Source organism: Capra hircus, chromosome 23 (genome assembly GCF_001704415.2).
Source record: "Capra hircus breed San Clemente chromosome 23, ASM170441v1, whole genome shotgun sequence".
Lineage (NCBI taxonomy): Eukaryota > Metazoa > Chordata > Mammalia > Artiodactyla > Bovidae > Capra > Capra hircus.
The window spans coordinates 5696691-5713642 of NC_030830.1; the positions used below are offsets into that span (position 1 = coordinate 5696691).

At 46.3% G+C, this 16952-nt stretch overlaps 1 protein-coding gene across 1 annotated transcript in view; it reads right to left on the minus strand.

Moving 5' to 3' along the window:
• The window catches only part of ADTRP (androgen dependent TFPI regulating protein), a 68977-nt gene that overhangs the window by 24483 nt on the left and 27542 nt on the right, over nucleotides 1-16952 (minus strand). The window contains exon 4 of the mRNA XM_013974157.2: nucleotides 1223-1338. Coding sequence (XP_013829611.2) covers nucleotides 1223-1338 — 116 coding nt within the window. The remainder of the gene's footprint in view (nucleotides 1-1222; nucleotides 1339-16952) is intronic.

A 16952-nucleotide genomic window follows, 5' to 3' on the forward strand; every position in this document is an offset into this window, starting at 1 on the left:
GACCTCAGCTACCAGCAGGTCCCCAATTTATCCTTTATTCTCTCAACACGTCCTGTGTTAAAAGGCAGAGGCCCGGGCTAGTGAACAGTGTAGGTCAGTGGAGAGCTGGGGTGGATTTATTGAGCGAGTGATTTCTTAGGGACAGGAGAAACCTGAAGGGACTTTGTCCTCAGGGAAAGAAGGCTGCAGAAGTGTGGGAGGAACATATCCTGCAAAAGGGAAGGGAAGGCTGGCGAGGAACCAGCACCTGAGTTCTGGGCACACAGCTTACGGCTCTAAGACAAAGGCTGGGAAAGCAGGTGCTGCTGGAGACCAATCCTGTGGACTGTGTTCTCTTCCAGGCTTTTGTCTCTACCAGTGCACTGCCCTGGGGGAAACGTTCCCCCAGTGGGGGTTGGGGAGTTAGCCAGATTGGCAGATGTGAGAAGCTCAGGTGAGTCGAGGCTAGAGTAGGAACACCGTGATTTACATCCAATCTGCAGGTATTTTGCTTGGCGCGCCCCTCACAGTAGAGCCAGAGCTTGGCCGTGGATGAGAAGGCTGTGGAACGGAAAGGGGGTTTCCAGTTACCGGGTGCATGGCCAAGCACTTTCCCTTGACTACAGACATTGGGCAAAATTTCTGAGAATTAGTGTCGCCAGGTGGCTGAATGATGAAATCTAGGCCAGCTCCTTGAATTATCTCCCAGGCCTCCAGCTAGGCTGTTCTGCAAGCCCCTGGGCAGTTGCTCAAATGCCCTCTTGGTGCTCGAGTGCCAGATGTTGATGCAAATAAGCCCACGGTGATCCAGGCAAGCGGGATGGACCAAACCTTGGCTGCTCAATCTGTCAAATGACTTTTCAGATGGAATATGTTTAGATGCCCTAGCTCATTCAACCATTCAAACATTTTAATTACAGATGGAACCAAAGATCAATGTTTTTCTAGGGAAGGTAACATGCATAGCTTTACATTGATGAATTCTTCATGGAGGGGGTGGGAGAGCTCGTGACCTGCTGTGTGTGTGCACGCATGCATACCTGCGTATTCTCGGGCAAGTGATGTTTCCACGGGCGGCAAAAGCAAGCAATAAGATTCATTTTTTTCTTGCAAATTAAAAGATGGTAAAACCCTTGCTGTCCCAAGATAAAGGCACGCTTATAGAACAGTGTGCTGCTTCTGGAATATTCCTCAGAGTCTGGAATGACCAGTCCAAGTTGATTTTTCTCTCTGCCAGTCTTACCTGCTGACATAGGCGAGCCCAGCAGCAGTCAACAGAGTGAGTCCTTTCTTCCTCAACGGGTAGCAGTGTGGTCTGAGGATGACCTCGACTAGCGAGAAGGGCAGGATGAAAGTGTGCTGCAGGAGGAAGCGTGAGAGCTCGTCAAGTCAGGGCACCCCAGCTGCCCGCAGCAACCCCCTCAATTCTCTCTTTCCCTCCATTCTCCCCTCCTACATAGACACCAGATGAAACTTTCCAGAACTTGGCTTGGCTCTGCTCCTCAGACGCCAAGGGCTTTCAGTGGGTCTCTAATGCCCGCCACATCCACCCGGACTCCTCTGTCTCACTACCAAGGCTCCTTGTAACACGCGACCACCCTTCTGGTCTTGCGTATTGCCTGCTGCTCCGCTATCCTAACACACACACACACACACACACACACACACACACACGCACGCACGCACATGCAACACTCCGTCACCGACGCAGGCTGTTTCCTTCCCTCTTTGCACTCAGTGTGCCTGCTCCCCCTTCACACCCGTGTTCATGCCTCGACAGTCTGTGTGGAGCGTGTCTCCCCCACCTCCCTGTCCCCACCCACCCGGTTCATCTCGTCCACGCTGTTCGCAGCCAGCGCAGTCTTCCACGCGGCTGTCTCTGAATTTCCCTCTCGCTGGTTTCGCTCCCCCAGTGCTGCTGCATTTATACCCCGTGCCTGGAGTCTAGCACTCGGCGCGGGTTTGTTGCCTCTGTGGGCGAGAGGCCTAGAAGCCATCAGCCCGTCTCTGCCCGCCGCGGGGCCCCTGGCTCCGTGGGACGGTCCTGCTGACGGTGAGTGCTGGGCAGGGGGCGGGGAGAGGCTCCTCTGAAAACTGTCCTCTCCCCGCGCCTTCCCTGCTTCACCTCCTTGTTTATAACCATCTGTTTTCTCACATCTTTCAAACTCTTGAACACTAGGTCTTACTAAACGACATAATCGCGGATGAGTGGTGTTTTCTGGCACAAAGACTGCCGTGTCCCACTCCACTCTGGTTTCTGGGAACCCATCTGGGAAAGGTGACTGGAGTCTACTGGCAACGTCCTTTCCGCTATTAGACGCGTTTATTCAGCTCCTCTGTGGCACTCTGTGCTTATTGGCAAACACCCCGCAGTGTTAGTATTTTTCACTGTTTATGTTTAGAGCGAGCATCCCTCTTCCATCCCTGCTCCCCAGTTCCCTCAGCTCTTGGGAGCCTCTCGCATCAATAGATGCATCCGCCAGCTCTATCCGAGCCCCACTGCTGAGCCCCGGCACAGCCGTGTCAGCACCTCAATCACAGCAGTGGCCGGGGCTTCGGAATGTCACAGAGCCGCGTCACATGCTCCCGTGCCCGGCTGTGCCATTGTCCCTGTGATTGCCATCCTCCCCGTCAATGGTGACCCAGTGTGGAGTGGGGTGAGCTCAAGGTTCTGGGATGTCCACAGCGCCAGATGTCCAACGGCAACCTTGCCTGCAGCCGGCGACCAGCTGGAGTGTGGTTGCGTCTCCACAGGTCCCTCCTCAACCCATAGCTGCTGCCCACGCCCCCAGCGATGGCCACCTCAGAGCCCTAGCAATACTCTGTGACTGACACCGATGCCCCTTTCATCCTCCAGCAGGCCAGAGATGGGGCTGTCTGCCCAGTAGAGCTGCCTGCCTCTCTGCTCTGCCTTCACTCCTCAGGAAGGTCCAACTTCTATTAGGAACCATTAACAGTCCCATTATACTGGCCACTGATCTGATGGAGTTTATTATCCCTGCCCACAGTCAGCAGCTTCTGTTCTCTACGTTAATGATCGCTTGGAACAGAATTCCTGTGCTACAGTGTGGTGTGTTTGCATGGGGAGCAAATGAGTTCACAGTGATTAATGCTTTTACGACAAATAACTCAGGAATGCATGACTGGTCGCCTCTTCTAGGAGCCTGCCCTTTGCAAGTGACATTCAGTTGGATTTCCAAATGAGTTCTCCCTGATGGCTTCTGGGAAGTTCACTTCAGTGATGTCATTAGTGATGGGCCATATACTGTGGCTTAATACCAGCTAAAAGGTCTTTAAAAGAATCACATTGTTTGGTCAGGGCGGAGGGGTAGGAATGTGGAAAAGAGGACGATTGTATTCTGTGAGCTTTCTAAATATTGAGCTACTGTGAAGAGCCAGGTGTGACGCCATAAACCTCTTGGTATTCCAGAGGTACTGGCATTTCACCTCAGGTTGACATAAATTACATAACCTTTCTCAGGCAGTACATAGTTTTGAAAAAACAGGAGAAAAATTTAGTAAGAGAAAAATCAAATATGCTTTCTGCTTCCAAAAAATCTAATAATTAGGCTGGGATTGACACAAATTAGAATGCTGCCAAAAATTACTGAAAACAGTGACTCATTCTGTATTTCAATTAACAGTTTCTCAGTTTCCCTTATAAACAGTGAAGCTGACAAAAATTAATTATCTCAGAGGGGGTAAAATATTTCCTTCCAAAGTAAACAAAACATCATGGGCTGAAACAATAGTATGTGTAAACAGAGGGGATGGGAGGAAGCTATCTTTCCTCATCAACTGAGTCATCATTTCGGTCGATTTTTATTTAAATACCTCATTCCAAGAGCATTGATTAAAAGGCAAGTGTTGTTCTTTTTTTTCATCTTTTTCTACTAAGTTACACCTGTCCTTCTATCCTTTGTGTGATACCCACTTCCATCTGAACATCTTGGAGACAGAAATATAAGCATGAAAGATTGATTTAAGTATTCATATAATAATTGCACTTCAGAGTCCATGGTTGCAAAGTAGCCTTGCAGATAAGTACTAAAATTTGCCAGCCTATGGAGAATTCCTGCAAGGTTATATGAATGGCAACACGGAAAGTAATGAGCATTTGTTTTTACTAACTTCATTGTAGACAAATAGCTGCTCTAAATAGCTTCCCTGTGTCTGAGGCTCAAATTAAAACAGGATGCATTTGCCTGACTATTGAGAAAGACACAAGTCTTGATCACTCAGATTGCCCACAGAGGCAGCAAATCTCCCTCCTTTGGAAGGTTAGGATAGCCACACTCTTATCTCCAAGATTCTTGGGGGTCCAAGAGCACTTAATTGTTTTCAGCGAAAGAAACCCAGAGAGCTGAGACATTTTAAAAATCAGACAATAACATTTTAAAGTCAGTTCTCTGCCTCTTTCCTCGATTTCATTTCCTTACGACAGCAGCTCTTAGGTTGAGTTGACCAATATAAATACGCCAGTCTCCACCTTCTCAGACTGGTCATTAAGAGGCTTTTCCCTCCATGTGCTGTTCCTAGCCCTGAGCTGATGTAACATTGCCCAGTTCACATTTGCTCCAGTCTTCTCCCTCCTTCCTCTCTGTTTGGCAACACTTGGATCTGAGAATTAGTTCCTTCTATTGGCTCTCCCCAAACTGAGGTTCTTTCTCTCGAGTCTCTAAGATCACATCTTTGGTTTGTTTATCATACTAATGGATAGACATTTAAAATGAAGTTTTAGTGCGCCAGTAAGATTTTCCTTCTGGATACATACACAAGAAGATTTTCGCTTACTGTATATTAAATATATTATTTAAAAAATGTGTTTCAAAATGGAAGCCTTCACCAAATCTCCTCAGGGCAAACACATGGTCAAAACATCAATTAAAACGTAAACATAAATAAAACTATAGACATGAAAATGGAGGCAAAACAAATCTTAATAGAACATTGTACCCGGGCTTGTTATTACAACGGCAGATTATGTTCCTTAAGCTTGAAAACTACACACGGTGAAACACACACAGTGAGTGGTTGCTTTGTCAGTCTTAGTAAGGCAGTCTCTGGCTTTGATCATATCCATTTGCCAGCTAGAAAACTTGACCTCACTCCTCAACGGCTTCTCTCACTGCAGTTTCTGCCTCTAAATCCCAAAGTTTGGGACAGGGGTGATGGTCTTTCTGGGAATATTTGGTATCCAAAAGCAGAGACCATCTGTATTCTCTGTGGCTCTTATGTTACTAAAGGTGCCGTTTTGCTGCATAGATGGTAATCTAGGTATGTAGACATAGGTTATATTACTTATTTATCTGAGGGACTTTTTTTCACTCTTCCACCAGGAGTCTTTTCCATCTCAAGTACGAGAATTTATGAAAGATAACTGGATTTGTAAAAATTCCCTTTTTTACTTTCTAGGAACTCAAGGGCACAGGTTAGGCACCACTGTAATTAAAGTGTCAATGCTTGGGTATGAGGGACTGGGAAGATAAGCCACCCACAGAAAGAGCTAAATGCTTCTCTTTGATCTTCAGGGTCTTTGGGTAAAAATTCAGAGAACAGAAGTTGAAAAACAATAGTTTTATTTATTGCAGAAGAGTAGTAATGTTTGCAGTTTACTCTGATTGGGGACAACGGAGGATGAGATGGTTGGATGGCATCACTGACACAATGGACATGGGTTTGGGTGGACTCTGGGAGTTGGTGATGGACAGGGAGGCCTGGTGTGCTGCGGTTCATGGAGTCGCAAAGTGTTGGACACGACTGACCGACTAAACTGAACTGAATTGCACCAAAAATAAGATGAGCTGTTGGATAGATAGATACATAGATTTATGACAAAGCAAATACAGTAAACTGTTAATAGTAAGACCTAACAGGCAGGTTACAAGTGTTCTCTATAAAATTCTTTCAGCTGTGCTTTATGTTTAAAAATATTCCTAATAAAATGTTGGGAGCGATGTGAATAGTCTTACTGACCTGGAAAGCGAAATTAATGCTCCATTGGGCTGAGGAAGAAAAGCATGCCGTTATTTATGAACTTGTATGTGACTTGAGCAGGTGGTTAAATGATAACTTTCTGAATCTTTTACAGTTAAAAGATAACTTTCTGAATCTCCTGAACTTTCTAAGTGATTATTTACTTACTACGCTATTGTCCTTTGGGTTAATAAGTAGTTTAGCCAACATTTCAAAGCAGCATTCTTCTATTAATAGGAAGCTAGTTGGCTCTGATGGTGTCCAGCCTGGTGAAGAAGTGCCCATTTAGAGTGTATCCAGTTAAAGATGAGATAAAAGAAAGATCTGGGCTCTTAGGACCCCGCAGTCAGGAATATGCCTGCCTCTTCCTGTTCTTCTCCTCTCTGTCCCTGCCTCTCCAAAGTACCCAAACCCCTTCCTCCAAGCTGACTCTTTCCAGCAGTAATAACACCCCAGACACCAGCTGTGATCAGTGACTCCTTTCTTTTCCTTCTCAATCCAAACTCGATTCACTTTTCCCCTCAGAGCTTCCCATGCCCGCCTATTCCTTTTATCTTCCCCAGTATCACGTCGCTCACTTTCTCCTATTTTGGTACATACTCAACATTGCAATTAGACCAAGCCTCTTAAGGCAAGTTTCGTGTTACTTCTGCGGCTCCCTGTTGCCTTAGTCCACCGTCCACTCCTCTGACCTCATCTGTCTCTCGCATTTCCCACAGTATCTCCACAGGCTTCCATTCAACCCCAGCTCCTCATTATTGTGTTTCATTCTGTTTCCTTCTCTAGAACTCCTCCCTCTTCTCATCGACCTAACTCTTTTCTCAATTCTTCCCCCTCAATCAGACCCACACACCTTTGAGATGCCTCCCAACCAAAAGCACACACATTAACACGAGAAGATGTGAATGGTCATGAGGACCCAGGAGAAGAGTGAAACAGGAACGCGCCTGCCAGAGGTTCCCTGGACTGCTGTGGTCGAGATTCAGACTTAGCAGTTCCATTCCAGAGCCAGAATGAAAAGAGAGGGAATGTATACAGTTCCTTGTCTAGGGGAAATTAAGCTTTTCCACTAGTAATTAGGCCTCAAAGAACTTTTTTTCTGTTGCATTTTATTATAAAGAGAAACTAAAGAGCCTCTTGATGAAGGTGAAAGAGGAGAGTCAAAAAGCTGGCTTAAAGCTCAACACTCAGGAAACTAAGATCATGGCATCTTCACGTCATCACTTCATGGCAAATAGGTGGGGAAACAATGGAAACAGTGACAGACTTTATTTTCTTGGGCTCCAAAATCACTGCAGACGGTGACTGCAGACATGAAATTATAAGACGCTTGCTCCTTGGAAGAAAAACTATGAGAAACCTAAACAACATATTAAAAAGCAGAGACATTACTTTGCCACTAGGCAAAGGCCTGTCTAGTCAAAGCTATGGTTTTCCAGTAGTCATGTATGGAGGTGAGAATTGGACCATAAAGAAAGCTGAGTGCCGAAGAATTGATATCTTTGAACTGTGGTGTTGAAGACTCTTGAGAGTCCCTTGGACTGCAAGGAAATCAAATCAGTCAATCCTAAAGGAAATCAGTCCTGAATATAGATTGGAAGGACTGATGTTGAAGCTGATGCGAAGAATTGACTCATTTGAAAAGACCCTGTTGCTGGGAAAGATTGAAGGCAAGAGAAGGAGACGACAGAGGATGAGATGGTTGGATGGCATCACCGACTCGATGGACGTGAGTTTGAGCGAGCTCTGGGAGTTGGTGATGGACAGGGAAGCCTGGTGTGCTGCAGTCCATGGGGTCGCAAAGAGTCGGACGCGACTCAGTGACTGGACTGACCAAAGCAATAGTGCACTGGTCTCCCCAGTGTCCCCATAGCAGAGCATTTCAGAGACCTCAGAACCCTAAAATGATACAATCTGGAAGCAAAATTATAAAACATACTTTGAGGGGGATTCTGCCAGTAAGGGGATAACACTGTACGATTACCTAGGCTTCTGAGGATCAGAGCGGTAGAGGTACTCCAGAAATAACATCTGTGCCACGAGCGCCTTTGTCGGCTTTCACTCTGTGAGTCAGACAACAGCCAGTGTTTCTTTCTCTGTTTAGACCCTAGAGTGTAGGTATGATGCTGCAGAGATCTAAAGGCTTGCAGGAATTCAGAGTCAGTGGCGGTGCTGACATTCTTTTATTGCAAATAAGCAGCCTCACCACAGAAACCATCCTGCCTCTCAGAGCTGAGCGCCCAGCCCTTTCTGCCACCTCTGGGGCCCAAGTCACAGGCGTGTCACACCCCTGACACATCCTGCTTCTGCATGAGATGCAGACTCTCCCCTGCTCTTCCTGCAGCTCTTTTGGTTTACATCAGGCTCTTCTGTGCTTAGTTATATTCAGTTTTCATTTTTTACACTGTTAATTTCATGTATTTTTCTTCTATTCTCAATTAGATTATAAACAATTTAAGGTCAAAGCTCTCACTTCCTATTTTTTTTTGGTTTCAGGACTCCCTTTTACCCTCTGATCAATACATACTTTTTGACTGATTTTCTTCATTGGAACCTGTGTGTTACAAAGAAGAATTAACCCCCTAATATGGACTGCAAAGCTCCCCGTGATCCGGTTGCCTGCCCCACCTGACTTCCTTGCCCTGCGCCACCCCTGTCCTACGACCTTCACCCAGCCCTTACCCCTCGACTACACTGCCCTCCACCCACGGTCCCCGTTCTCACCCCTGGTACATTACACACAGCTATGTCTCTCCTTCCTCAGTCCCTCCACCTTTTCCCCTTGTAGGGCTCGGGGTAGGTATCACAGCCTCCAGGGCAGAATGGAACCTCTAGCAGGCACCCTTCCTTGGCAGGGCTGGATCACCCCCTCTGCTCACCTGCATCACAGCATCACACTATCTCATTTGCCCAATTCTAGCCAGACCTTCCAGAGATGGGAACAACTCGAGGCTGAGGGCTGTCTCCAGGTGACCTCCAGTGTCTAACACAGGGCTCAACCTCTCTGGCCACTGAATACCTGTTGCATTAATGCTTGAATCAGTGAATCAGCAGAGTGGGACAGAAGAGAAAGAAGGGTTCTTCTGCATAGCCTGGGAAGACAGTCAGTGTTCTGGAGCTAGAGGACAGCAGCCACAGGCTAGACGCAGCTGGCCTTGGCAGCCGCAGATCAGGCTGTGCCCGTGGTTAGCGGGGCCGCAGAGTCAACCCCACTTCAGACTGGCCACCTTTACCCTCTGACATGGCTCTAGTGTGTGCACGCATGCTGAGCTGCTTTGGTCACATTCGACTCTTTGTGACCCTGTGGACTGTATTGCGCCAGGCTCCTCTGTCCATGGGATTCTCCAGGCAAGAACAGTGGAGTGGGTTGCCATGCCCTCATCCAAGGGATCTGCCCCACCCAGGGATTGAACATGCGTCTCCTGTACCTACTGCATTGCAGTCAGATTCTTTACCACTGAGCCACCAGGGAAGCTATAGACGGCACTCCAAATCCTGAAAACGGGTATGCTGTGGGTCACAGGAGCACCTGTAAGAAAATGTGACTCCTGGGAACAACCTCTGGGTGCCCACATGATGTCAACTAAACTATAGACTCAATAAAGACGGGTCACCCTCCCTGCAGCCCTGCAGGAAGTCAGGAGGTGTTGAGTCAGCAGACTCTTTTTTTCTGGGGCCCACTGGCTGGGGCCCTCCGTTCTGAGACTGGCCCAGATGGAAACTTGCCAGGTTTTGTCCTCTGTCCTCTTTGTACCCCCTCCTCCCTGTCCATCTGTAATCCATGCTTCCTCCATGCTGCTGTGCCTGGCTCCACAGATCACACATGGAGACTTGTTTTTAAGACATAGACAGATGGGCAGCTCTCTAGAAAGCTGCTCCAAGTTGTAGGAAGGAGACTGTTCTTTTCAAGAAAGAGAGTTTGGGACGCGCAAGAATCCACCCTTGCTTTAGAGCCCCAGTCTCTCAGGACGCTGTCCTGTCCTCTCGACAACTCTTGTCCTCCCCTTGTCGCTAAAGGTCTCGATGTGGAGGCAGCTGGCTTCCCTGGGAGACAGCAGTGAATCGGGAGAGCACCGGGTAAACACAGGCCCTGGGGGCAAAGTTCCAAACTCTCCAGGTGATGGATCCTGCGGTGGACCATTTCCACACTGTCTCTTTCCTGCCTCCAGCTCTCCTTGCTAACCCATCAGGGTATTCCTAAAGGGACTCACCCGCGGTTTGGCAAGAATGGTGGTTGCTCACTGAGGATTTTCCCAAATGTATGTAAGTGGTTGATTGAGGGTTAGCCTATAAGTTAGTTTGTATGAGGCGGGTACATGAGTTCACTGTGTCTCCCACGTATAGGAAAGAGATGGATCAGAATGGGGTCTGGAAGTAAAAGAAAAAGTTTGCTTGGGAAATGCCTTCATCTGTTATCCATCAACCACCTTGTGAGCAGCAGAGATTTCAGCATTCCAGGCCATTAACAGGTCCAGAAGATATGGTCTTGGAACTCACAAAGATACTGATGAATTTCTACCTACACTGACTCTAACACTACAGGCTGCACACAGACCTGGGCAGGTTCTCTGTCACGGAGGCTTTGACAGCATTAAGCAGCAGCAGGCGGCACTGGGTTGAGCCCTTGAAGTCCATATCCAAAGAGAACAAGTTGTCATTCACTGCAAAGACCACCTGCTTCTCCTTCACACACTAGGTAAGAATTCATCACACCTAAGAGACTCAAGGGTTTCTCTCAAACAGCTTTTGAGGCTTCCCAGAAAAGGAGTGTCAAGACAGTCTCTGTCTTAACATCTCATAGACAGTCACTAAGCTGTGTTTTGTTATCTCAAAATAACAGTCAGTCTTCATTCTGTTTTATTAAAAGCAGATAACTATAATCACAGACTACTTTTTCAGTTATGAGCAATTATTTTTCTTGCTGAGCATCAAAAAGCCCAACAGTGAAAACAAAAGGGATCTTTATAGGACAGCAAACGGAAGAAGCCCGGTAGGACAGTAGGTACAGAAGTTTGGTGCTCAAAAGAGAAAGCTAGCTGGAGATAGAGCTGTGTGAGCCATCAGAGTGAGGATGATTTTTTAGTGGTAATTGATGAGATAACCCAAAGAAAGCGTGAGAGTGAGAATAATAATGAGGAATCTAGAAGTAAACACTGTGAAAGCCAGGGTTTCTCAATCTCTGAACCACTGATGTTGAAGAAGAGAGAATACCTGGTCATGAAGGGCTGACTCTGCCTTGTAGGAGGTGTGGCACGGTCCTTGCTTCAACTCACCAGAAGCCAGGAGCGCCCCCCCCCACCCCCAGCCCTGGTTGTGACAATCACAACTGTCTCCACATATCGCCACGTGCTCCCTGGAGAGCAAAAGCAATCCCAGTTGAAAATCCCTGATTTAAGTGATGGACAGAAGAAGTCCATCTTGCAAAGGTAGTTGAATAGGAGTGTCAGACAGTCTGGCAGTAAGGTAAAGGCAGAGAGTATTTTGAGAAAAAGATGTGGCCCAACGCCAAGGAAAGGTATAGCGCCCCTGGCTTTAGGGCTGAGAACACGTGGTGAGCAGAGGGGAGCTTGCCACCATGTCCCCGGTTGCTCCTTCTTCCTCCTAGGCTGACTCTCATGTTTCTGGTCCAGTTTCCTGCATCTTTGGGTTTCGACCTCCTCTTCATAGTATTGTTAGGCTTGGACCTTGGAGCCCCTGCGTCTGGGAGAAGGTTAACATAAAGATGCTTCTGTGGCTGCCACAGCCTTCTGTTCTACAAACCCCCAGGAGTGGGCAGAAATCTAGACATGTTTGCAAGTGTAAAATTTGGGAGCCTGCGTGTGGGACAAGCTGATGACAAGTCCGCTTGTTCAGAGCCCTCTCCACTCCCAGGAATGCCAGCCTGGGGGACTGAAATAGTGTCCCATTGCCAAGAAATGTGGCTGACTTCCTTATTGCGGTCTTCTTAGGAAAAACAAAACAAAGTTTCTCAAAAGGTCACAAAATTCCGTCTTACCATGGAATAGTAAAATGCGGCTTTTATGAGTTCCTAGATGTGTTTGGAGAGAAATGCTCTAAACACACGAGTTTTTATTCTCAACCAGTTTGTGCTAGCTGAGCTCTCCAGGATGCCCCTCTGAAATGATTTTGCATTTTCTGGTTTCCAATTTCAGGGGGAAAATAGCACAAAGGTTTTTGTTTTGTTTCTGTTTAGTTTTTATAGCTTTCAGATCTGAATTTTCACTGGTAAACTCTGTTCTCAGTAAGGGAAGTGAAATGCTAAAATCTCCCTTGCCTTTATGAGGCCTTCCTTTTTTTTTTTTTTTTTTCCCACTTTCTGTTCTGCCCTCAACATAAGGCTCTTCATTATGATGGATTCTTAAAACATTAGGTTCCATGAAGCCACCTAAGTTCTTGTTCTTTTTCTCTTGGTGGAATTCCACACTACTGGGCTTACTTTTCACATATACTAATGCACCCCATTACTTACTAGCTTCTGCCCATTAACAAGAACCCTTGGTTGGATCTGATCAAGAATCTGTCTCAGAGCCAGGGCTAGCCCAGCCAGAAAGAGGAAGGGGAAACTGACCTTTCACACACTTTCATAGAGTTAAAAAATAAATAAATAAAGAGGCTATTTTTGCAACTGATTCTTCTCCTCTTCCCTTTGACCGCTTTTCTTTCATCTGATTACCACTGTGGTCATTTCTTCATCCCTCTTCTTAAGTTCAGCCTTTGCCACCCTTCCTCCTTGATTTAATGGTTTTTTTGGAACTCTCTTTGGCTACTTGAATACTCAGTTACCTAACTAACAGCTGAGAATGGTGATAGCAGAGGAAAGTGTAAGCCTGGAAATGGTTTCTCCAGAACCGTTTTTGAGCCACAGTTCAGTCCAAATTAGAACAAATATCAACTGTTTTAATAAAAGATATGTCATTACTATGACTCTGTACAACTCGTTGAGCATAAATCAGTCCTATATCTCAGATAAAACAACTAAAAGCACCAGAGATATTTCAAGGTACCAATAATCTCTCTAGAATTTTCATCACTTATAACTTTCTGTACAAAAGAACACCTCAAAGTTTCAAGCATATAATATCAGCCACAGACTCTGAAGGCAGGGCTGCTAAAGGCTTTTTCTCCACCTTCAATGCCCTTTGGCCCCACACACCTCACCCTGTACCACAGGAGGAACTCTGGGGTCAGTGAAGGGCACAGAGGAGCCACCAGGGCAAGAGGGAAAAACTTCGTTCATTCTTTGGTGCAGCCGAATTCAAGACATGTCTACCCCAGGCCGTGTGCTGTAAGAGGTGCTGCGAGTCAATGTACACAAACCTTACAGTTTAATCAGCAAGATTTTCCATAAACAACTAAACAGCCACATAGATTCCAGTCATGATAAGTGAGCTAAAGAAACAAAGAGGAATCTACGCATCAGAAGGAAAGCGGAGGGAGGCGCTTGCTTTTCCATAACACAGTCCAGGAAGGCCACTCTGAAGAGGTTTTTAAGCTGGGATTTATATGATAAGTGCAAGGCATGGAAGAGCGGACAGAGAACATTCCAGGGACGGGGGACAGCATATGCAGAGACCCTCGTGTGGGAAAGAGCTCTGACAGAGGAAGGAACAAAGCAGAGCTGAAACCGCTGTAACACAGGGTCAGGGGTGACAGGCTCCATCAGAGTCTAGAACATTCAGCCGGGCCCAGGAGAAGTTCGCGCTTTATTCTAAGTATAATGGAAAGCCATTGCAGGCACTAGGAGAGAGACACGATTCCCTGTTTATTGCGTTGCTCTTCGGAGAAGGTTGAGGATGGAAGCAGGAAGACCGGTTTGGAGGTCTAGATGAGGAGTGAAGGTGGACACCAGGGCGTTGGCCTTAAAGAACACCATCGTTTAGGGCAGGCAGCGGGCATGTCAGAGACTGAGGCAGGAGGAAAACTAGTCGGTCTGCTGTCAGTAGAGCCAAAGAAAAGCAGAGTTTCAGGGAAGGAGAAGTGCAGTAGGCTGAATGCTGCTGAGCCGTAACTAAGGTGGGGGCAGATGCAGGAGCCCTGGGTTTGGCGGCGTGGGGACACTTGGCGAGCAGAGTGAAAGGGATGAGCAGAATGTACAGGGAACTCGTGTGGGTCTGGGGCAGTGCTCTCGGGTGCTGCTCTGTTTGGAAAGGCACGCCTGCTTCTAGTATGTGTGGCTGGAATAGTAGTATCTGCCCTGAAAGAGACTCCTAATTAGCCAACCCCACAGCCCCCAGTAAGTCTTCCTGCAATGTGGGAGACCCAGGTTTGATTCCTGGGTCGGGAAGATTCCCTGAAGAAGGAAATGGCAACCCACTCCAGTATTCTTGCTTGGAAAATTCCATGGACGGAGGAGCCTGGTAGGCTACAGTCCATGAGGTCGCACAGAGTTGGACTCGACTGACGGGATTTAGCACGCACACATGCCTCTGTTGATAGAGTCTCCATGTGGGGGCACTGGGCAGCTTCAGGGGAGAGCTGAGAGCTTGGTTTCCAGTTAGCTCTCTCGGTGGGAGAAATCCCAGTTAACAAGTAGGACATGCATTTCTCCCCTCCACTCACTAGTAGATCCCGAGTATTCTGCGCATGTGTGTGCAGAACTCCCCTGTTGACATTAACAGGGAGGTGAACCAGGCAATCCTGGGACTTTAAAACCCAATCCTGAAACTTGAATGACATACGAACAAATACATAGCACGTACCAGAATATTAAAAAAAAATAACAAACTTGTGCTTAATTGTTACATTGCCTAGTATGAAAGGCAGGCAATTTGATCACCTCCAGAGAGATCACTTTAGGATCAAGAGCCTCTTCTTAATTGCCAGGAAACTCTCAGGACCTCCTCTCCAGGGACAGTCGCCAGAAGTAGAAAGGAGAACACATCACCAAAGTCATCTATAATCACAATTTAGTATTATTAAATAGCAGCCTGTGGAATAAGCCTGAGGGAATGGGGCTCTTGTCCCTAATAAATGGATGAACAAAAAGGGTGATTTAATCGTTAATTCTTTCTTTGCTTTTGTCTACCCCTTTAAAATGAGTACTGCAGAAACTTTGTGTTTCCCTTTCAAATATATTCTGACCTTCCCATAATGCCACTGCACCCATCCCCACCCCTTAGCATATCTGACTCCATTGTTAACTGGAATAGCTCAGTTAGGAGTTGGTTACATAATTTAGAGATCTGTGCCTTCAAGAACACTACAGTAGAAATGCTTCTGGGGGCATGGGAATTTAATCCTGCAGAACAGGTGTTTCCTTTAAATCTACCTTACACCGGGTCCCGTTCTCATGCTTGTCTCCACAACTTAGAGTAGCCTCTCACTATGAATTTGAATTTTTATCAGTTTTTTTCTATTCATTTTTTCCCTTTCTTCTGATGTAGAATTCATATACTCCATTTCTGTGTGGCTAAAAGACACTCCTTGGAAGGAAAGTTAAGACCAACCTAGATAGCATATTCAAAAGCAGAGACATTACTTTGCCATCTAGTCCATCTAGTCAAGGCTATGGTTTTTCCTGTGGTCATGTATGGATGTGAGAGTTGGGCTGTGAAGAAAGCTGAGCACTGAAGATTGGATGCTTTTGAACTGTGGTGTTGGAGAAGACTCTTGAGAGTCCCTTGGACTGCAAGGAGATCCAACCAGTCCATTCTAAAGGCGATCAGTCCTGGGTGTTCATTGGAAGGACTGATGTTGAAGCTGAAACTCCGATTCTTTGACCACCTCATGCAAAGAGCTGACTCATTGGAAAAGACCCTGACGCCGGGAAGGATTGGGGGCGGGGGAGAAGAAGGGGATGACCGAGGATGAGATGGCTGGATGGCATCACTGACTCGATGGACGTGAGTCTGAGTGAACTCCGGAAGTTGGTGTTGGACAGGGAGGCCTGGCATGCTGTGATTCATGGGGTCGAAGAGTCAGACATGACTGAGCAACTGAACTGAACCTAGACATTAGTGTAGTGAAAGTGTTAGGCACTCAATTGTGTCCGACTTTTTGTGACTCCACGGACTGTAGCCCACCTGGCTCCTCTGTCCCTGGGGTCCTCCAGGCAAGAATACTGGAGTGGGTAGACATCCCCTTCTTCAAGGGACCTTCCGGACTCAGGATCAAACCTGGGTCTCCTGAGTGGCAGGCAGATTGTTTTACCCTCTGAACCTCCAGGTAAGCCCATTCTAGACATTAAAACATGCTTATTTAATGTGGTAATGGCTAATATAAATCATTATTTCTAGCCCTCCCCACCAGTGATTGAGGAGGGGCATAACTTACTTCTAATCAGCTCTCTCTCAACTTACCATATTTTCACCCAGATTTTAGTTCATTCTTCTTAAAATCACCATAAACTGAACATGTTACTTGTCATCACTTTTGGTATCTCACACTTCCCTTTTGAGGCCATTTTCTATCTTCCTGCAGTATAACCTTTAGTATTTTCTGTTACTGTAGGTCTGCAGGTGATAAGGTCTGTTTTGGTGTGTCTAAACACGTCTTTACTTTGTCCCTGTTTCAGAAGATACTTTCAGTGAGGAAATAGGTTGGCCATTTTTTTCTTCGATATTTTGAAGCTATGATTCCACCTCTTCTGGCTTCTTTGTTGATATCGAGAAATCAGCTATCAGTGTAGCAGTGTTCTCTTTTGGGAAGATGCATTTTATTAGTCTGGCTACTTCTAGGATCTTCTTGTCTAAGGTGTCTGTGATGTCATACAAGAGATGGATGCTCTGTGTCTTGTGTGTGTCTTCTTTTTAATTGCACTTTTTGAATCTGAGGATTTGTTTCTCATAAATTTCAAGAACTAATGAGTGATTCTCTCTTCAAATACTGCCTGCACATCACTCTTCCTTAGCTCCTCTTCTATTTTATTTTAGCTTTGGGGAATTTCCATTATTTTCTTGTAAGTCAAATGTTTACTAATATTTTTAAAATATTTTGTTTGATATTTGCGGTGTCTTGTAAAGTTTGTGTGTGTGTGTGTGCGTGTGCGTGTAGTTGCT